Raw genomic sequence first — 22,363 nt, 5'->3', positions numbered from 1 at the left:
TCTAGTGCGTTTTTGATTACATGCCCAGTGTGTCCACAGCTACGCATTTTCCAATTTGACAAAATGTTGCAGTTCTTCAAATGACCACCTGGTTTTTTTTTCGATCCATGCAATAAGACTCAGAATCTTTGTCAAAAGGAAACATAGTTATAGTCTGCTTTTAACCCTTTAACACCAGTGACAGCAAAATACACCTCGCTCTTTGGAATACCGTAACTCTTCGACTGTTAACGCAAATAATGTAAATCCAATGAAGAAAAGCGGCGTTGTGCCAAAAGAGGTTTTTAAAAACCCTTTTCTCTGCGTCAGAACCAGCTGATTGACATCACTTTACTACTGTAAGATGTGGCACATCAGCACAAAGCTGCTTCAGAATCCACTGTAATTAACATAAAGATCCACTCTGATGAAATTGGTGCCTCTGGGTGTTTTTAACGTGTTCTCGGGGCGTTTTTTCTGATGTAGAGCACACACTTAATGAAGAATAAGCTTGTAATTGCATATCTGAGGATTTCTTTGTTAAAATCTTTGTGAATCAGGAGCAGACGAAAAAAGGCATTTTAAAGAAAGATCTTATTTGTGACAAAGTAAACACGCTGCGGCGGCCGCAAGCTGCGAGCTCTGAGGAACAGGGGTGGGGCAGAACCCAGAGGTGAACTTCTAATGAACTCATGCCGCTCTGCAGAAACTATGTCCTAGAAAACAACAGTTATATTAAAAGATTTTGACTAAAAACGGCGTAACAGGGTTCAAACACTATATTAGCAATGGTTTTCCATAACCTTTCCCAGAATTTACAAAACTAAAAATTAAGATTTTTTAGTCAGACTATTGTAGTCGGTGCAGCTAAATCAAACCGAGACACACATTGATGCGTCCACGTCTGCCTGCCTTGGCGTTAAAATGAAATAGCAGCCGCCGTGTCAACAACCGCTTGTGTTGGTGTGGAGGAAACTGCAGTGATGCACGGAAGCGTACTGCATTCAATACAAAAAAATAACACGATTGATCTTCGCTTTCATTTTTCATGATTTTTGTTCTAATATTTTTAAGAACTACAAAAGCATGTCTGAACTTAAAAACAGGCTGGAGTTGGACTTCTGCCCAAATTTCAATACGAATCTCCTTAAACTCTTATTTTTTTCATGTATTTTTGCATCCCAAATATTAAAATTTTCAGTCAGTTTTCACAAACTTTTCACGGACCTAAGATTGTACTTTCACAATCCCAAACTTTTGCAGGGGATTCCTGCTGGGACGAACCCTGGCATAACATAATTAAAACAGAAGGCAGGAGTGGGGCTTTAAGACGCTTTGTGCTCATTTGCAGCAGGAACTGCTGCTCCCTGCTGGTTGTGTTTTGTTCTCCCTGCTGATGTGGTCACACCGTCTACAACTTTTTGCACTGCTGTGAAGAGGAGGTTTCTCTTATGTCGTACATGATTTCCGGTTGGCCCTGGACCTCCTGCGCTCTCTGGGCTGTGTTCTGGTTCCTGGACCCTGTGTGGCAGACCGGACGATCCGCTCCATGATCTCGTCTGCAGCATCGTCTCCACATGTCTGAGCGTCCTCTGCGGGTGGAGTCCACGCCTGCATGCTGCGCCCTGCACAGACAGGTGACACGAGCTTCAGCGCCTGAACGCCACAGCCGCTCTCAGAGAGATTTCATCTCCTTCACCTCCTCGTCCAGGCCGGGACCTGGTTCTGGTGCGCAGACCCGGCACTCCGCCCTCTCTATCGGCGCTGCCGCTCAGGCTGCTCCTCAGCACTGCTGTCATGTGCTCGTGCTCTGCGGCGTCCTCGGCGTGGCCCAGCCCCTGAGGCTGCTCCACCTCCTGGGTGCCACTGGGGGCGCCGCTGCTGCTGCTTGAGCCGCCGGGACCAGAATGCTGAGAAGAGACCAGAGCAGAGGATCAGAAACCTGGCAGAGCAGCGTTTTAAACTTAACCAAAAACACTCTCAAGATGAGTCATCCTTCACATCCTCCAACCTGTGGAGGTCACAGCTGCACTTGCTCAGGAAAAACTCCAAATGATGCAATACTGTTAGTGTCTCCATGCACTCACACACACACACACACACACACACACACACATGCAGGCAAGCTGGCACACATATGGATACCTCACGCTCTTCTTCATCATCAGACTACAGGGGAGAGGAAGAGCGCGAGTTAGAGAGCAGACTGAAGGAAAAAGGAAGAGACGCAGCTGCTCAAAGATCGTCTGCATGAGATGCTCACAGGAGCGTTTACGTCCATGATCATCTTTCCTCGGGTCTTGTTGCGTTCGCGGTGGTCGGCTCGCTTCTGCTTCTGCTGCAGCACGCGCTCGCGGGTGGTTCGGTACTCCAGCGCAAACTCGCTCAGGATTTTGCTGAACCTGTTGACGCTGATCTCTCTGACGCTGTAGGGAGGATGGCCGAGGTACAGCAGGAAGGAGTGGAACCTGCACAGGCACACATACATCGAATCAAACAGTGTGCAAAACAAATTTTATAGGATTAAAATGGCTTTTCTGATGATTACATGGTTCACATCTTTATGAAACAGGAGCAGAGAAAAAATGCAGAGTCATTTGTGTTAAAAAAAGTTCTTACAAGACTACAGCTTCAAATACCTCTACATGGGGCAATAGGGAGGAGGCCAAGAGAAGAAATTCAGACTAAGCTTTAAAGTCCCATTAGCTCAACTTTTTCTGTTGTTCCCTCCTAGGGAGTAGAACCCCCCCCCCCCCCCCCCCCCAACAAAAAACAACAAAAAACTGTGACAAAATAAGCTAAACATGTCAAACTTTAATACCATATCAAAATCTTAAAAATTCCTACTGCTAGAAACTAGAAAAAAAATTCAATAATTTACGTTGTAAGAACAATAACATTAAACCTATGTGTAAAAAGAAACACAAAGTTGTGTTAAAGGCTGCAATGTGTTCACTTTGTGCCACACATCTTTTCAAAACGAGGTTGCAGGTTTGTTACTCTCAAGTCCTGCTCATTATTGAGCCCTGCTCTGTTCTTTGTTTTCAAAGTGGCAACAGCAGAAAATCTGCCAAAGAGAGGACGGAGAATGGAAGCAGAATGCCCCCAGCCTTCTGCCCCATGGGTGGAGGCTCCCTTTCCACACAGAGTTCAGTGTCTGTGCTGTAAACCTCCTCCTCAGGGTGGAGTCTGAGTGATTTCAATGGACTGATCCTCCTCAGCAGATCTTAAACCAGCAGCTGCTGCTGCGTTAAATGGATCTGTCAGCCAGTCGTATTGATCACTGCTGTCTGGGAAATATTTGAGAAAGCATCCTGGCAGGGAAGACATCTACAAACTGAATGATCCTTTAAGTATCATTCACTTTGAATGTTCTCAAACTATGGGGCGCGCCTCCCTGGGGGGGCATGGAGGTATTACATCCATGTTGAGAACCACTGCCTTAGCTGTTACACACTTCGGTGAGTGACAGCTGTGACCCCTCCCCTGGGGGAGCAGTGAGCTGCAGACACAGCTGTGCTCAGAAAACCTTTAGGAAGTTTGACGCCCCTTAATGCTGCGTGTCAAGCAGGGGGGCCATGTTCAAGGCCACTGAGCTGGTTTTATCCACAGATATTTCAGAGCAAATAATTTGGGGAAGTGTTAGTTTATTTAACAGTATTCTGACTTTAAAGTGAGACACTCCAAAGTCAAAAGTATCTGCACCTCCTGTCAAAACCTGCTAAAGCTGTTCAGACAGAGGTTCCTCATTTTGTGCCAAAGAACTTAATGCTCCTCTGCAACAACTAATCACAGCCAGACTTCCTTTCCTCACTGCGCTGCATCATAGTCACACAATCATCATCATCATCCACAGTGGAGTGATGTCTGTTTGTGATTTCACCTCTGACGGATCTGTCCATCAGAACGCCAGCTGCCTTCTTCTCTTTGATAGGGTTTTGTTTATGAATGGAACAGAAGAAACGTCCTGTGTGGGGGCGGATGTACCTGTTGATGATCCTTCGGTGAACCGTCTTCAGGATAATGATCCTCTCGGCGCAGTCTTTAAGGAAGTCGGACATCTTCTGTTTTAGCTGAGGCTTCATCTCATGCTTGGCAATGACTTTCAGATGGTCCCATGAGGCTTTGCAGCGCCGCTCCATCTGGCACAGGTTTTCCTGCAGCTGGTCGAAATCCACCTGAACAGAAGATTTCCCAGAAACACCATGAAAAGCACTTCCATCTACAGACTGGAGGGGTGGGCTTCTGATGGTTTCTTGGGTGTGGAGCTGCCGCCCGTCGTCGTACCTTTGCTGAGCGGGTGATCGCTCCGATCTCTGAGTACAGGTCGGTGCTCTGGGGGAAGTTTTCCACCACCACCGTGCAGACATGGTGGAGCAGCGACTGCTTGTGAACCGTGTCCTTCACTTCTGGAACCTTCTCCAGGTAGGTCAGCTCAAAGCCTTTGGCCTTGAAAAACCCCATGAATGCATGTCAGCGCCGTGAGCAGCATGTGCTGCAGTAAACAAAGCAGTCCGGACTCACATTGGTGCCGTTGAGGAAGTTTCCAATGGAGAGCAGGGTGGAGAGGATGTAGCGCAGAGTTTTGTTTTTCTCCAGTTGCTCCATCCCCTCCTTCAGATCTTGCAGTGGCTCCACCACTTCCTAAAGGCCCATGAGCAAACAGTAACCATTAATCAGGAGCAGAGGTCTATAGGGCTGAAAAAACATTGGCATAGCGAGCAGGTGCACCCAGCCTCCAACCACAGATCATCTGCTCTCGATTAAGGAGATGAGATGTTGCTTCAAGCTGTCTGCTTGCATGTAGAACATTAAGTGAAGTCTTTGTTTTGCGCAGCAGGAGGTTGTGGGTTTGTTGTCCTGTAATAAACCCTCCTGAAGCAGATGGCTCCAGAGGCTCGGGTCAGGAGGGAGGAACGCTGCCTTTCATTGGAAAAGAGGAAGCGTATGAAGATGCTTCCAGGCCTGAAGAACGGCGTGACCCTCAGAGTTCAGGATCTGAGGTTCTGCCTCGGAAACCTCTCCTCCTGGTCTGAATTCTTTGTCAGGGCAATACCGGTCCACCAATAACAATGTGCTGCTAATAAGCGTGCATGTTTGAGATGATGTAACTCCATTGAAGTTTAGAGGATGTTGTGTGGGGGGCTGGGAGAGTGCTCATGCAGAGCAGTTTCACTCAGACTCTGAGTTTTCTCCTGCTTCATGTTCTGCTTTTGTTTTTCAAACAGTGATAAGGTGTGAAGGCCTGGACCGACCTTTTCCGTAGCTTCTTGGTCCATCTTAAAGGCCCAGAGGTGGAGTCTGGCAGAGAGCTCACTGATGGAGGACAGAGTGAGGAGAAACTGCTCTGCAGAACCCAACGGCACATCCGGATTGGCCAACTGGGCCTCTTGGATCTTCTGCTTCTCCTCCTCCGTTGGGATCATTGTCAGGAGTTTCTGGGGGGGGGGGGACAGTTCAGGTTCAAATGAGCAACAGTGAGGGCGTGTTTTCATTTCCCCTCTAAACCCCGTACCTCTATGCCTTCCTTGTTGAGAGCGTATTCGTCAAAGTTGAGGATGGCTGTCTTGATGGTTCGAGGCGGCGGCAGGACCGTCAGCCCGATGTTGATGGCGTTGCTTCTCTTGGAGTCCAAAACGATGATCTCCTGACGTTTGCCATCAGCTGCTGTTTTCTAGATTAAAAATACCAAAGAAGACCACAGAAGGAACATCTACAGCAAATCCAAGCTGCCTAACCCGGTCCTTGACCCTGTAGAGTCCATTACATCCAAAAACAGGAAATTCAAAGTCTTTGGAAATAAGATGTTTTTAAGCCTTTAGATGGAATCCAGAACATTTAGCAAAATCCTTTATTATGAGATACAGATAGAGTTTCAATTATGATATGTTAAATGATTTGGCAATCTTCTGTTCAGGAAAAGAATCACCCAATTTACCCAATGATGCTCACCAAAGGTTTTTTTTTAAAATTTGCCAAACTCTCTCCCACCAAAAGTGTTCACGGAAGCGGCCATTTTGAAATGAGCAGGAAAAGCCCTTCTACTGCCCCTAGTGGACTGATGATGAGTTACAGTGCTAAAAACAAAAGTCCAAGGTACATTACATGTTTTAAAGAAGATTTGGCTCATGCTACTGAGATAGAGGTCTCAGAAATGTGTTTATCAAATACCCTCCCCGATATATGGTTAAGACATACAGCCTATTTCCCAGCATTCCCAGCTTTATTTGGATCAGGTTTGTTTGGTCAACTGGATGCCTCAATACTGTGATCCAAATCCAAATGTAATATTTGAGAGTTTGGATCTTAAAGAGCTGGTTAAGCACCTGACTGTATGCACTGAAAATTATACATTTATTTCAGGGTCTAATTTTAAATATTGGTCCTGTTCAGGGTCCCGATGATGCTGGACTGTAGTCCAGCTGCTGAATTATGACGCATGTATCATGAAAGACTGAAATTTCATATGTGTAAATGTGCAAAATGTAGGTAGTGGCTGAGTGAGTTCCAACCACTATACCACAGTGCAGCCCTCCTCTCTTTTTAGTGATGTTCACAAAAATATTGCTTTTTAGGACTTTTTGCATGTTTTACTTTGTCACATCTTTGTACACCTTAAATAATTTTACAGTTAGAAACATTTTAAATGATTCACTTCTTTCTATTTGTAAATTCTTTCTTAATGTTATTGTCTGTCTGTTTCTCCCACCCCTGTTTCCTTCAGGGTCCATTACTTGGACTACTGGACGTCTCTGTTCATCCTTTGGTCCATCAGAACCTTTTTATTCTGTTAAAATTCTTCTCGGTAAAACATTGTGCTTCACTCCACACTCCTTCTGCAGGAAAAGCATCTGGACTCTAACTTTAGGAATGCAGACATTTCACAAGAGCGACCTTCTCTGGGATGGATTTAGCAAACTCTAGGAAACTCTGAATCATTTCCAGTCGGATGTTTACCTTTGTAACTGATATCTCCTTTGACTTGGTCTCAAACAGGTTCTCCAGTTTGGCTGTGTCCAGCTTGACTGTGTCCAGTTTGGACCAGAATGAGTCTCCCCCTCGTTTGTAGTCCCTGTACTGACAGTCTGTGGGCCGAACCTGATTAGAAACAGAAGATGGAGGAACTGCGTTATGCAGCGGAATGCAATAAACTCCCATTTCCTACAATAAAAAGGCAGAAATGAAAGCAGCGTGACAGTTCAGCAGCAATAGGAATGCGAGCCGTCATTGTAGATGTCTCTTTAGTCCTGAAATGGAGCTCAAAGCCCCTTTGGGCAGCTCAACCGGATGGTCTGCTACCTGGTGAGCACAGAGGAACCAACGGTCTCTACAGGACTTCCTGCTTGAAGATGAAGGTCGTTTGAATGGAACTAGGAGTTTCAATCATTTCGTCGTTCTGGAACGATCTCACGGATACTCAGAGGGGAAGAAGGCAAGACAGGAGCGCTGGGACTTACTTCACTCCAGAAGAGTCGGATGGTCTTCTTCTTTTTGTTGAACAGAGGCTGCTCCTGGGGGGCCAGCCCTGGCATCGGAGAGCTAAAGGACGGTGGAGGTGGAGGCCTCATGCTGCCCATCAAAGGAGGGGGCAAGGGGCAGATGCCTAGCACTGGTGGAGGTGGTGGAAAGCGTGGGATGAAGGGTAGAGGGGGCGGCGGGGGTGGGAGGTCACTGCATCCTCCCATCAGAACAGCGTCCAGAATGTCCTTGTCGTCCTCATCCGTCAGGTCGGTGAAGTTGGCGTCTCCGATGCGCAGCTCTCGGGGGCTGGACATGAGCTGGTCCCAGATGGTGTCCGACTCTTTCTTGGGCGCGGGGGGCGGAGGGAGCTCATTGACCGGGTCGTCCGGGTGGGGGTGGGGCAAGCCGGCGTCCTTGATCAGGTCTCCGAACCGCTCGGCAATCTGACGGATGCTCCCGCGATGGTCTGACTTGTCGTCCTTCTTGTTTTCCCCGTCGCCGCGTTCTCCGCTGGCATCCTGGTCTGTCTCTCTGTCCTCACCTTCTCCTTTCTCCTTCTCCTTCTCCACCTCCTCCTCTTCCTCCTCCTCCTCCTCGCATGGTTTCTTGTTTTGGGAGTAGAGCATGTCCAGCATGAAGAGTTTGCTGTTGAGGAGTTTGTTGCAACTGTCGCTGACTTCTGCTTCCTTTAGGCCTGGGGGGCCTAAAGGAGGAGAGAAGGTCAAAAGGTCAACAAGCTTCCAGCCAGACAAACGTACAGCCAAGGAGCTAAAGAGGAACAAAGATGGACTTTATCAAGCGTCGTGAAACATGTACCAACCATTCTCCCCGGTTCCCCTCTCCTCTCGCTCTAAAGTGCTGCTGGCAGAGGAGATGCTGGACGCTGAGCAGTTGTCTTTCTCGTTTACTTCCTCATTCTGTCGCTCCTTATCACTCAGGATGCCACTGTCCTCCTCCACCTCCTCTTCTCTCTGCTTCTGCGGCTCCTGCTCCTCAGCTTCCTCCTCTTCCTTCTCTGCTGCCGCTTCCTCCTGTTCTCCCTCCTCTTCTTTGTGTTCGTCCTCCTCTTCAGCAGCGGGCTCTTCCTCTCTGTCCTCCGCTTCCACTCCGCCGCCGTCGCTTGAATCTGTGGCTTTCCCTTTCAGGAGAAAGTTCATGTTATATCACTGCATGCACAGATCCTTCCTCATCAGAGCTGCAAATGTTCTCATTTTAGCCTGGAACCCCGTTTGATTTAAAGCCATCTCTGTTCAGGCTGAGCAAATTCACATTTGGGACAGAAAGCCTGGTTGTTGTAAGACTGGAAATTGAGAATTCAGTTCCTGTTTGGGTGAAAACAGTCGTGCAGATGGAACACACCAGCACAGTGCGTGCACTAACGCAGGCAGGGTTAGAAAAACACAACACCCCGGGCCTCAAATACACCCGTCTGTGAGCTACGCCACCTCCACCCCTGCCTCACAGCCACTGCAAAGCAAGGCTGTTTTCTTACACAAGATGTGTTGGCATCAAAAGCCCTTTCAAAAGCCAATCTGACCTTTGCACTCATTTCCTCTCTGTGTGAATATTTTTTTTCCATTTTTCTTCCCTCCCCAATGGTCTTTCCTCCTTTTCTCCAGTCTGTATCCTTTCTTCCTCTTTTAGTCCAAAACTGCACGCTAATTTCAATGATAAGATGCAAAGTGAAACAACTTAAGAATGATTGCTGGGGGATGCACTGTTGGGAGTCAAACTAGCAGCCTTCTGGTTTTCATTAAAACTCTTCAGCAATCTAACTGGCAGAGTTCAAAGCCTGAAAAGAGGCCAAAGGCTTCAACACGGATGCATCGCTCAAGTTAAACCTTACATCTGATGCCCTCTTTGATTATCCTGACCCGTATGTGTCCAATTTTGACCTCCTGAATAGTCTCTTCTCTTTTTCTCTTAAGTCTCATAAGTAAAAAAAAAAAAAAACAGAGAGTGAATACCGTAAAAGACAGAATGACTTTGAGTGTTACTTAAGTCTTGGTCACATGCACCCATACTTGGATTGATCCGTACAGGTGCTGTAGGTTTTTGGGTTTCCAGGTCCGTAGAGAGGAGCTGCTGCATCCTAAGAGGAGCGCAGGGATGTCTCCCAGTTCCCTTAAGGCTCGTGAATGACGCGCTCATGACGGAGGAGGCTGCTGACGGTGTCCTTACTCTAGTTGTTTTCCGGGTGCAAGGACTAGCTCCTTACTGACCGCACACAGGGCGCCTAAGGGGCCCCCTTATCACATAAACAGCACTAACGGGCTCCTTGTGCAGTTGACAGAATTTGAGGGATTGGAAAACAGAAAAAGCCGTGTGACGTGTGTGCCTTACTTTACCCTTACATGACGTATAATTATTTGCTACCACCTGTCAGAGCAAACCCACAGAAAAACTGTTCATGATAATGTTTTGCTCTACAGAATCACAGAGCGATCTACTACATTGATATTTCAGGCGGGCTACCTCTGTGTCTCGTACAGGTTTGAGTATTTTTCACCTGCAGACAGCTCCTGTCCACACAAAAGGGGAGCTGTGACCAAGGCTGTAAGTAAAAGGCGTACACTTGTAAAGCACTGTGGCTCACTAACTGTGCGGCTGGATTTATCCAATATTGCTCGCCATTATTTTTGCGGCGCCAATGGGCCATGGAACCATAGGCTCAGCGACGGGTAGGGGGGCAGGGGTTGCTCCGAGCCAATAGTCCCGCCCACAAACCAGAATTAATGAACAACTGTCGCTGGGCATAAAATGTCTTACAAACGACAGCGCTAAAAAATAGCAGCTAATGTTAGGAAAAAGATGCTAATGTAGCCAAACCAAATGAGAAAAGAGTGAAAAAAAATGTAGAAAAGGCTGAAAGTTAATTTTTCTATGCTAAATTTGTATCTATCTTAAGAAAATATTAATAAATAATGCTCAGCATTGCTAAAAAAAAAAAAATCAATCCATTGCTAAAGCTGCTTATGTTAGATGCTAAATGCTAATTTAGCCGAGTCAAAGGAGGAAAAAAGTTGAAGACGACTAAATGATTTTTTTAATACTTAATTCTTAAAATGTTTCAGAAAGTGTATTTTTTTTTTAAAGTCCTAAAATGCAACAAATGCCGTTTTTAGGCCGGCTGCATGTGTTGCATTGTTTAACATTAAATGATGAGTTTGATGAGGAAAGGTTAATGTTGTTTTAGAACTTAAACATTTATCTAGTGAACTGGATCAAACAGAGGTTACTACTATGCCCATCTACATGTTGTAATTACCCTAAATATTGAATCATTTCCTGGTTTTGTTAATCCCACATGGACCACATGAATCGTACCCGTCTCAGAGAGCGCGACTGGCGTCACCGCCTCCACCTCTGCCTCTGCGTCCTCCTGCGAGGCGAAGGAAGATGGGGTGCTGCTGCGCGGCGATGAAGGCCAGGCCTCGGAGGGCTCAAAGCTTAGGTTGAGGTCAGGGCGAGTCCTTGACCCTCGGACACGCTCCTTCTCATACTCCTCTGCGGCCAAGCGCTCCACGTTCTTATACCTGAGGAGCAGCAACAAAAGAAGACAAGAACAAATACACATTTAATTTGAGTTTTCTCTGTGTTGGTCTTCATCCTAACAGCTCCCCCAAAACAAGTCTCTAATGTCTGCCAAGGCTCCAATAATGTTTACCATTCAACCCAACTATTTATCTGTGTTGCAGTTACTTCCCCCACATTATAATACCCCCAACTTCACTACTTTACTCAGTTTTTGTCCACAAAGCTCTCTGCATTCTATTCCCAAAGGTTACCACCCTCCTCTCTTCCTGATTGATCAGGTCAAAACATCATCAGTTCACGCATCCAATCTGTGCGATTTAGACAAGAGAAGACAATTTTACAGACCATGAAAGGAAAGCAGCAGGAGGAAAGAAAGTAGAAATCAGGAAAAGTGAATGTTGGTTTGATTGTCGAGAGGCTACAGATTACAAGTTATTCAGACAAAACCTGTTCAAGATGCTTGCCCATCAGCTTCCTCTTCCCTTGGTCTTCCTCGCTCCGCTACACTGTAATCCAGCTATCATCCATTCAACCTGCAGGCCAGCACAGAGACTGGGGGCACTGATTCGGCTCGCCTCTTTCCTCAAACCCCTCCTCTTTCCCACCAAACTGCAAATGACTGGAGCTTCTGTTCAACCTTCATTAGGATCAAGCCACTTCAGGGCTCTCAAGGAAACAGACCCCAACACACACCAGCTTGTTGGGGTTCATCTGCATGAACTGAAAGCCAAAGGGAGTGTGTGCTGCACGGTTCTGCACAGCCCACGTCCTTCTACATCCAGATTAAAGAGATGTGTGGTAGAAGTCCAGGGGCAGAAGCAGGTCTCTGGGGAGCAGATTCTGTATGCAAAACTCCCTGCTATCAGGTTTAGTGAGTGGCCTCATCAAACCCTTTTGATCCAATCAAACATAATAAGATTACAGAGAGGAGACGGTCTTTAAAAAAAATGCAATTTGATACAAAAACTTTAACTAGCAACCATGTTTTATTGTGCTGGAAATGAGTAAACATAATAACTGAACAGTTTTTAGTCAGTGTTTTCAAAAAAATGTTGGTTTCGATTATTAGGCTCGTTGCACTTTACTAATTCCTTCAGTCAAATCCAAAAATGCTTTGATGATCTCCAGAAAGATTCAGAAAATTATTCTGGGATTTGCTTGGAGTCGCAGACTCACAAACATACTATGGATGCCACACGCTAACCCAACCCATGTTTCTTTACACAGGACAACAAACAGACAATAATCACTAATAAGTTTACAAAAAAAACCAAAAAAACATCACTGAAATGAAACTTTACATCCAAACAATACTATGATGAAAAAAACAAACAAATGTTATGTAAAGACTACCAGACTAAAAGACAAAAATTGGGATGATGTTAAATAAAATAGCACATCATCAGAGTATCACACCATCCAAAAAACCTCACCAATAAAAGGGGAAGTTTTCTGATTTTCTGAGCTGTAAAACATATATTTACTGTAAACAAATATACACTACTGACAGTCCAAAGATTGTTCTTTTTTTATTAAATCAATCTCTGTTCCTTCCTTACTGGTGCCTGTTCTTCATTCAGCAACCTTTTGGTAGTTTTCCTGCTTCGGTTGTGTTTTAAAACTTTTGAATGAAAGACAAAAAAACAATCAAGGCACTAAATAAAGGCTGAAAATGCTGGAGGACAGCAAATCCAACGCTCACTCTTTTCCTCAATTGACTCAGCGTGATCAGCCCCAAAGCGAACATGACCTTGCATACCCTTTCCACTAAACTTCCTGCTTCCTCTGAGTCGCATCAGCCCAGCATCAGACCTCATGAATATTCGTACGCGAGCGCACATGCCTCAGAGATCAGCCGTGCGTTTACAGCTCCACACAGCCCACAATCAGGTTTTCCCATGGCGCGTTGCCAAACCTATCAGACACTTGGCGGCGAGAACAAGCTGAAGCACAGATCCTTAAAGGAGGAGAAAATCAGATCAGCCCCCCACCCCCCTGTCCCGCAAAGCGCCTGGCAGCCCTGAGCGCCGCTCTAACCTGAAAACAATTACACTTCCCAAAGCGGCGGTCCCATGGCGTTCCCACAGGGTTACTCACTCACCTCTCCTCTCGCGCAAGTCTGGCCTCTTCCATTTTATCCACATAGTCGCGGCTGTCAGACACAAAGAGAAACAAGGCTTCAGGTTAACAATCTGCTGTGCACCAGCGGGCTCTCCTGTCCACCTGCCAGGAGGAATCGAGCACATGCTGGGCACGCAGGAAGCAACAAAGGAAACAAAAACAGTTGTTTTCCTTTCATAGCTCATAAAAAATAACTGATGTTTTACTAATGAAACATAGAAAATGACCCTGACACAGTTAGAAAGTGGAAAAAACAGAAACAGCTTTAAAAGTGAAGCAGTGGAGTTTTTTAAATGACCTTGTAAACCAAATATTGTGTTTTGCTCAAAGGCGTGGCCGTCTTGAGGTTTAAATATGGTCTCAGTTGCTTTTAAAAGTGACTCGTAGCTTCCCTCCTTCCTAAACTCTGCTGTTTTCAAAAAAGTCTGTCATGATTTTTGTTTTTTTTAAATAAAATATATTGAAATTATTAAATGCATTTATAGTTGTCATGGTTCTAAGGTTCCCATCTAAGAAACCTTAATTTTAATCGTACATAAAAAATTGTAAAGTTTCTGAGCTTTTGATGTCAAGAAAACTTAACCAAGCCAGCCACACGGGGCAGAACGGCAGCATGGCTGGTTGTTTCATGTGGATTTTACCTGGGAAGGATGACAGCATCTTTTTTGTTAAGGACATAATACCAGGCAGCAGTGGATGCAGTTTATTTTTCACAGACAGAAACTCAGCTGTTTGTTTGAAATGCTTTTTGAGGGTCAGTTTTGTAAACCAAGCCTGGTTTAAAAAACTCCATTTGCCACAAACCTGCTTTTAAACCATCGAGAGTTTGACTGTGCCAGGAGTCTGCTGAAAAAAAAGGTGATTCTACATACAAAAAAAACAAAAAAACGTTAGTGTCTGTGTCTACTAAAAGTAAAGTGTTGCTGTAATGCAGGGCTGAGTATCTAAAAACTCAGATATTTCCAATCTTTTCCCAAAAGCTCATGTACAATTATTAGTGACATCCAAGATTGCTGATTCAAAATCTTTATAAATATAGAGTATAGTAGAAATTAGGGCTGGGTATCAATAATAATTTTCAGAATTGCTTTGATTCAATGAATGTTGAATTTACACCGTTTACACATTAAGACATGTTTGTATAGAAATACAACAATAATCTATTTAGGTTTTGAAGAAATTCATATCAATTTGATTTAGTTTATATACTTTAATATTGTAAAAAAGATATGCTCCAACAAAAATGCACAGATCCTTAATATTGTAAACTAATTCCTATTATAAAAATAAATGTTCTGCCTCTCCTGGAGAGCGTTTCAGTTTAGCCAGTAGGTGGAGCTCGCGCTATTGCATTACACTTTTTTTCAGAAGATTAGAGCAACAAACGGTGCTTTCAACCAGAAATGGTAACTAAAACAATGATTCCAAGTAATTTTGAAAATTTCCTACCTGTAAGATTATAGAACTGTTCATTTAGTCAGCAATGTATGTTTATGTCGAACAAGTGTTGGCATTAGCGGTCCAATGGAGAATTCCATTATACCATAGCATCAAGCTAGCAGACGTTGTTTGGCGTCAGGTCACCGGAAAAGGCATAAAATATCCCTTTATACTTTTATGGATCGATTATGGATTAATTAAGCTGGGAACAATTCAGATTGATTAATCCATTTTGTCAACCCAGCCCTTGTAAAAATACAATTCACACAACGAAATTATCACACTAAAAATATTAAAATTAAAGGTATGAACTACTGTCACCAGAAGTAAAGAAATCTTCAGAATAAAGTGAAAATTCTCATCTAAAATTATGTTTTAGATGATATAGTGAAATAGTGTTTTTGGTCCGTCTACTGAAATAAGTTCTGAAAAAACTGATTTAAATGTAATGGACAACTGTAATAAAGAGCTAAAATGAATGTTAATAAATATTATTATAAAAATGACAAAGATCTCGTCATCAACACTGTTATGTCATGTGGCTGTCTGTTAGCAAGTCATACCATAACGTATTTTTATGTGTCTTTATTAACTGCCTTCTTGTCGTCGATCTACTGCAGCTGTAGTCAGAAACGTTGAGGATGGAAAGACTTTGGAGAAAATTGTCAGGATTTGTTCCAAAATGATCCAGAACAACAGATAAATTGAAGTTTTGTTTACTACTGAAGTTAAACAGGAAGTTGACTTTAGTCAGTATTATTGTTTAAAATTATTAATACCACTTCTTTCTTTCAAAATCTTTCTGTGTTTTCATCTGTTCTGTTTATTTGATTCTGATCTCCTGTTCTTAATAAACGTATACATGATGATGATTAAATACATATTAGTTTAATTTTCATTCATCCAGAAAAAATACAAACGTATAGCAACCGTTCAAATATACTTTATAAAATAATGAGAATTATGCTCTAATCTGTGAAATCTTGATCTTGATCTGTAAATCATCACCAAATCTTCAGCTCTAGTTTCTGTAATTCTGTTTGTTTTAGACCCCACAGATGGTTCAATAACTTCCTTCTTAAAAAAGTGGCTAAATTAGTTTGTATGAAGGAATTGGAGCGAAACTCCACCTGTGCTTGTTTCTCTCCTCTCTCTCTATCCTGAGCAGTCGCTCCTCTCGCTCCACACGGCGGCGCTCTCGCTCAGCAGCCAGAGACTCCTGGTGCTGCCTGTAGGAGGATGACAGCAGTCCTCCCAGAGCCGGTCTGAAACACACAAGCAGACATGAAGGACTTGTCTTTGTTTCAGAGCAGGAGCGGCGCTCCATCCAGTCCTCTCACCTGGAGCTGGTGGGCGTGCTTGGCGAGCTGAACGAGGTGTGAGACGCAGGATCTCCGTTCCTGCAGAAGATTACACCAACGAGAAAAAAGAGCTGATTAGACCCAGAGGTCACATGACACCACATCCAGCGTGGCGTGAATCGAGTGAGACCCCGCAGTTACGCAGCAGGAATGCTGCTGGTGCAGCACAGGAGGATCTTATTCACAAACCATGTGTGGCGTTTATTCTGGAAAACGTCCAGACAAGATCCTCACTCTAAATCTGAGAACTTTTGCTAAAAGTCCCACTCCGATCCCCCTTTGATCTATTTTCTATAAGATCCCAGTAGACTTTTAATTATTATGATGCCGTTTTTAGCCAAAATTTAAAAATCAGTGTCGTTTTCTAGGACATATCTTAGTAGTAGCTTTAGGGGCTGTCATCTGAACTTAGTTTTTATAGTTAGAAGATGTTTCACCTCTTATCCAAGAGGCTTTGTCAACTCTGAATTAGCTGGTCTAAGAGCTGGCATATATGCGCTCATAGGGGAGGAGTCAGACCTGAAACTGGATGGCTGAGTAGCTCGGTTGGTAAGGTGAGCAGCTACCATGCAGGAATCCAGGGTTCAATTCCCGGAGGGGAAGAAACAATGGTACTGGGGGCAATTACCATATCAATGGTGAGCAGTTAACATCACTCAGTGAGGGTCCTTAGGCAAGGCCCTTAACGCTACCGCCTCCCGAGCGCAGTTCAGTTGCAGCTCACCGCTCCCCCAGGGGATGGGTCAAATGCGGAGAAGAATTTCCCCATTGAGGGATAAATAAAGTATACGAAAAAAAAAAAAAAGTATCGTCAACTTAGCCTACATGGTTTCGGGTTGTTAAGAGTCCTTTGTCCTCAGCTGGGGGTTGGGGAGCAAGTGACTCCCTCCCCAAACTGGTCATCTCTTTCAGCTGTTAAGGACCCAGGTGGAACTGGTTCGGTTTTTTGGGTTTCAGAACACTGCTGTAGATGGATGGAAGAATTAACCATTCTTATTAAGAGAAGGTTTATCCTTCTTGACAAAGATGGCTTCTTTCACTCCTCACTCAAACCATCCTTTCTCTCTGGCTAGAATTCGGACTTCACTGTCCTTGAACAAGTGGTTTGTGGCCTTCAGGTGGAGATGTACTGCAGACTCAGGTCCACTTGGGTTGGTTCTGTGATGTTGGTAAAGCCGCTTGTGTAGAGGTTGTTTGGTCTCTCCTATATACTGTTCCTTGCAGTTCTCTTTGCAGTGGATAGAGTACACAACATTACTCTGTTTGTAGCTAGGAATTTTGTACTTTGGATGAACCAGTTTTTGTCTAACTTTAAAAACGAAGTCCAGATGACAGCCCCTAAACCTACTACTATGATGGAATCAACCTGGATGAAAGAGTCTTCATCCACATATTTCTAGTTTCATCACCTCTTTCTCCGCTTTCTGTTAACATGCTAGCTTACAGCCCCTTACCCCCCAACCTAACATTAATGGCATCGGTATTGGAGCTCTGTTTGCTTGAGAAGTGGAAGCAGCAGCTGATTATTTTCACGCCAGCATAACCAGAATTTCTGTAGAGGTTCTGTGGAAGTAGAAACCCATTAGAACATGTCGGGTTACAAATGTTTGCTGTGATGAGCCTGAAAAACAGAATTTGAACAAAGATGAAGCTCAGATGTTGGAGGAGATCAAAGAACAAGAGGAGGAAACATTTCAAAACAGACTCTAAAGGAGAAGATGTGAGGAAGACTGATCTCAGAGGAGTGGCAGGTGTGGGGATGTGGGCGGAGAGCAGATCTGTGAACACAGAGCAGGTGAAGAGAAAGTGTCGACAGACTCGAGGTGAGAAGCTGGTGAAGAACAGAGGAGGTGAAAACGTGACACATCCAGGCAGGAGGTGAGAAGAGAATCGCTCAAAACAGGAGAAGTGAGAAGGAAGATGCTCAGAAGTTTCCTCAAAGCCCGGCTGGCCGGCTGACCTTGGAGATGCCGACTCCGTGCTGCGTTTGGTCTGGGCCGAAGCGGACGCCTCCTCCTCAAGATCGTATGAGAAGAGGTGGAAGGGGGAGTGGGGCAGGTAGGGCAGGCGGTCCGGGGAGGGGCGGGAGCTGCCGCGCAGAGGAGGACTGACCTCCGTGGTGGCTGGAACGGTGACGATGGACCGCTTCCGTGCCAGTAAGGTAGATAGCAGGGAGCGGTGGGCTGGGGGGCTGCAGGGGGGTTTAGATGGTGAGGGTGGGGCTGCTGGGGGCGAAGGGGTCCTGCTCTTCTGCTCTTTCTCCTTCCTGGAGGTGATGGAGCGATGGCTCGTTCTGTGAGCGGTGGGTGGAGGGGGTCTGGGGGGGCTACAAACACAGGGGTCAACAGATGGGTCACTCACAGAGAAGTATTTGCCCCCCCAGTTTGGACTTTATAAGAAAAAACACAAACCAACATCACAGTGTAACAACAGACACACACAACACAACAATCCATCGTAGCTACACCACCCTAAAATACCTGGAGGTGATCTGATGAGCCCCCTCCTGCTCATCCGAATCTGACTCAGTCACAGGAGTCTCCTCCTCCTCCTCCTCCTCCTCTCTATGGAGGTGGGGGTCATGCACAGAAGGGTGGAAGGTTTCAGGGCAGGATGGAGGGAGAGATGAAGCGAAACATATGAGAAGCAAGCACATGGAATGAAGGCAGTGCAGGAGGAGCAAAGAATGGAGGTTGAGACCAGGACGATGCCTGACGATGAAGCTTAGAGCGGGAAAACCATCGGAGCAACAACGGAACAGGTTTCACAGGTCTGAGGTACAGCCAGGCACCAGACGAAGGAGACGCCAAACACGCATGTCGAAACGTCTCTGACACGTGTGCTGAGTCTGAGCTGAGGAGGCAGAAAAACCTGACAGTGGGGTTCAGACCTTATGCTAAAATGAATTATTTGAACTAAAAAGACATAAATGTTGTCAGATTGATCCAAATCAGGAAGACCCAAATGCTGCAGTTTCTCAAAAAAAACACTGGAGGCAGTAGAGAGCAATTCTGCACGGACTCCAGTCAAAAGTCTGATTCTACACCAAAATAAGCGTCTGGATTTAAGCATCCTTTAGGTCTGCGGATTCATTTTATATTCCTGGCAGCTGTGTGGGAGGAGGACATGTTCAAATCAGAAGTTTTTATCTATTCCATCACTCTTTCTAGACCTTTTCTCAGCCAAGGTACAGACGTCGAGAACGTCTTTTTTTCCTGTGTTTTTGAGATTATGGCTTCATTATGTTATCACAAAATAACCTATTTAGATAAGTCATGATAACAAGATAAGGACAAAATATTAGGATCATCATTAAAATAAAAAAAACAATACATTTACAAGAATAAAGTCAGAAGAAAAAATGTGTACTTTTACAAGAATAAACTCTTTTACAATAATAAAACTATAATTTCACAAGGTCTAAGTTGAGAGATGACTAGATTAAAGTTTTATATAAATAGTCAGCTTTCTAAGAAAATATTAACAACAAATTCAGTCTGAGAGACGTGAACTGTCCTTTTCACCATTGGCTTTTCAAATAAGGAAATAAAAATCTTTTAGTGAGTCAACATTGAATCGCTGGAGAAAAGCATAAGGACATTGAAAAGACTGCAGGAAACTGGACCTCTTCAGAACCTCCAGAAGATTCTTGACCCAGAAGGAGAGGATTTCTGTTTTTGTTGTTGGCAGTAAAAATACCTTTTGGTACATAGATTCCTATCATAAAAAACACAAATGACTGCATTGATGGAGACTTACACCACCAACTGTATTTTTGGAAAAGCCTGGCTTTTCCTTGTTAAAATCTCTCATAATTTTACAACTGTGTTCTCATACATTTATTAATTTTCTAGTTTTATAGTGGCCCTAATAATGAAGAACATACTTGTTTTCGTCAAAACAGAGCAGTTTATCAGAGAAAATATCAAACACCAGAAGAACTGATCAATTTCTGATTGATCAATTTAATCGTGGCCTAAGTCAGGCGGAGATTGTGCTGATGCTGTCGGTCAGAAACAGCGTCCTGATCAGTCATGGTCATTTGAGGAGGGGGTTGGTCTGGCTGAAGAGGCGCCGGCGGCTGTAGTTCAGTATGACCAGAGCGTCTACACGGTTACAGACTGATGCATGAGAACTTAGTGTGTTATCAACAGAGCAAAAACCTGTTTATTCCGGATCACAAGACGGTAGATGTCGTTATCACGGGAAAATGGGGAAAAAAAGCAAGGTAGGCCGTTCGCTGCTTTCATACCAAGGTTCTGTTTTCCCTTGATAAAAACCACGAGGAGCATCATCATCTGAACATGTGAAGAAAGAGAAACTCTTTAGTTTTTATAAACAATTTACAGTCATTCTTAGCAAAAGCGTCTTAAATAATAAACACACTTCAGGTTTTTTAATATTGCTAACTACTCTAGGTGAAACCTGGTCCTGTTTGGATGAACAGAGAGTTGATATCCTGACATGACGGTGAGTTTCACCCAATCTGCCACAGAACTTAAACTAGTTTTAATTTTGAGCTGGGAGAAAGAGTAGGAGAACTGCAGCCCTGCTAGATGCTGCTGGTCTGACAGCTTGTGCTTCCTGTTACCAGTGTTGCCAGACAGAGTCACAGTTTTCCAGCCCAAAAGTCATCTAAAAACCGCCAGACCCAACCAAAAACCGCCCAAGGGGGGGGGGGACGGACGGACGGACGTGATAGGTTTGTGTGTATCATTGTATAATCTGTATATATCGATCGATCGATATATATATTTAAAAAAAAAATACACAGCTGTTGTTGATGTTTTTTTCGTACTGGACTGATTTAGCAAAATAAAAGATTTTTCTAAATAAAAGGTAGTTCAGACTAATAATAAAATGAGTACAGTATTGAATATTTCTTCAGCGGACCGGCCTTCTTCCATTCTTTTTCTTAACCCTCTCTATCCCCGCTCTAACCTGCGTGCGGCTCTCTCATCCTTGTGCTGCTCTTGCGCTGACGCGTCCCGACTATCGTGTCAACCTGCTGCTATGATGACCGTATTTAGCGCTCTCTGTGATGAGCGCGGGGGAAAACAACTCTCAGCTGCAAAGGATATGAACAGGTGAACAGGTAGAGAGGCGGGGGAGGGGCTTTGGCTTCAACTCTGTCAGAGAGATGGAAGAACGGGCGTCAGGTTTAGACCCAGCTTTTACTGCGGGAGTTGAAGCAGAGACTTTTTCTGGGATGATTTTATGAACTCAAACATGGAAACATGATTACCATGCAGAACTCTTCAAAATAATAAACTTGATCTCTCCACATTCTCCGTGTCCACCATGCATTGATAAACACGTTGCTCCATGTAGCGATCAGACCATAACTTTAGCTGGTAGCTCCTCCCACACGCAGCAGCGGTATCATCCTTTAAAGAACACAATTTCTAAGAGGAGGGGCGGGCGTTGCACACCCCCAACAACAGGTTAGATGACAGAGCCCATTAACATCTCTGCCTGATACGTTCACGGAGCTTCAATACATGAGACTCAAACAGCCACACGGCCTAACGTAATCCACTGTTATATATTCATTAGGGGGAAAAACCCGCCGAACCGACCCAAAAACCGCCCAAATTATGCATACCCGCCCAAAGCCATTTTTATCCGCAAATTTAGAACCAAATCCGCCAAATTGGCGGAAAACCGCCCAATCTGGCAACACTGCCTGTTACAAAGATTAACAGAAAAATATCCAACAACATTAAAGACGCATTCAGATCATTTTTTAACCAATTCAAATGTGTTTTCAGTAGTCTTTTAATTATGGTTATGCTGTTTTTAGACAAAATCCAAAAACCCTGTGTCGTTTTCTAGGACATCTTGGTTCTAGGACATCTTTTCCGCTGACCAGCAGGAGTGCATTAGAAATTCAGCTCTAAGTTGTGGACAGGACTGCTGGCATGAAAGTAAGCCTCCACTGATTTCCCATGATCTCTTTGTTAACATTAGCAGTGGAACAAAAAAGACGAGCAATATCAGAGCTATCCAGTCGTACAGTTAAGATCCAGATCAGCTCAGACGAGGAAAACAAAGACGTTCATGGATCTATTTGTCTGACAGTGGATGATCAGAATGGAGCAGAGCTGGGAGACTGTGGCATTAGTTTGTACTACATGCTTTTTCCAACAGCAGGAAATCTCATAAATGCAATTTTAAGCTTACATTTCTTTATATATGTCCTTCATCCTCAGAAAAACGTTATAAGAACATGTTAAAATCACATTTTCTTTCAGTCAAAAGAGAAAAAAATAAAGAGTAAATGCTGAAAAATGGACTTAAAGCCACTAAGCAAACGATTTTAGTGAATCTTGATGTTTGTTTCCCATCATACCTCAGGAAGAGTCAGTGGATCAACTTTAAATATATCTTGTGTTTATGGTGTGTGCACAAATATTTGAAAGATTTAAACAGCTCTTACTAAAAAGGACAGATATAGAGTTGTG

General features: G+C 44.2%; 1 protein-coding gene across 8 annotated transcripts in view; it reads right to left on the bottom strand.

Moving 5' to 3' along the window:
* The window catches only part of fhod3a (formin homology 2 domain containing 3a), a 68,836-nt gene that overhangs the window by 1,535 nt on the left and 44,938 nt on the right, over window positions 1-22,363 (bottom strand). The window contains exons 11-28 of one of the 8 annotated variants that reach the window (XM_023960230.2): window positions 18,380-18,463; window positions 17,860-18,288; window positions 15,879-15,938; window positions 15,669-15,803; window positions 13,079-13,129; window positions 10,768-10,976; window positions 8,261-8,578; window positions 7,437-8,143; window positions 6,937-7,077; window positions 5,495-5,653; window positions 5,235-5,417; window positions 4,504-4,623; window positions 4,267-4,428; window positions 3,967-4,157; window positions 2,243-2,447; window positions 2,125-2,148; window positions 1,679-1,889; window positions 1,440-1,604 (exon numbers count right to left, since the gene is read on the bottom strand). In XM_023960230.2, the coding sequence (XP_023815998.1) occupies window positions 1,440-1,604; window positions 1,679-1,889; window positions 2,125-2,148; window positions 2,243-2,447; window positions 3,967-4,157; window positions 4,267-4,428; window positions 4,504-4,623; window positions 5,235-5,417; window positions 5,495-5,653; window positions 6,937-7,077; window positions 7,437-8,143; window positions 8,261-8,578; window positions 10,768-10,976; window positions 13,079-13,129; window positions 15,669-15,803; window positions 15,879-15,938; window positions 17,860-18,288; window positions 18,380-18,463 (3,554 nt within the window). The remainder of the gene's footprint in view (window positions 1-1,439; window positions 1,605-1,678; window positions 1,890-2,124; window positions 2,149-2,242; window positions 2,448-3,966; window positions 4,158-4,266; window positions 4,429-4,503; window positions 4,624-5,234; window positions 5,418-5,494; window positions 5,654-6,936; window positions 7,078-7,436; window positions 8,144-8,260; window positions 8,579-10,767; window positions 10,977-13,078; window positions 13,130-15,668; window positions 15,804-15,878; window positions 15,939-17,859; window positions 18,289-18,379; window positions 18,464-22,363) is intronic. The other 7 variants (XM_023960232.2, XM_023960231.2, XM_078954542.1 and 4 more) reach the window with 7 other exon arrangements.

Source organism: Oryzias latipes, chromosome 11 (genome assembly GCF_053564925.1).
Source record: "Oryzias latipes strain Hd-rR chromosome 11, Olatipes_Hd-rR_3.1".
Taxonomy (NCBI): Eukaryota; Metazoa; Chordata; class Actinopteri; order Beloniformes; family Adrianichthyidae; genus Oryzias; species Oryzias latipes.
This window is presented reverse-complemented; position numbering and strand designations above follow the sequence as displayed.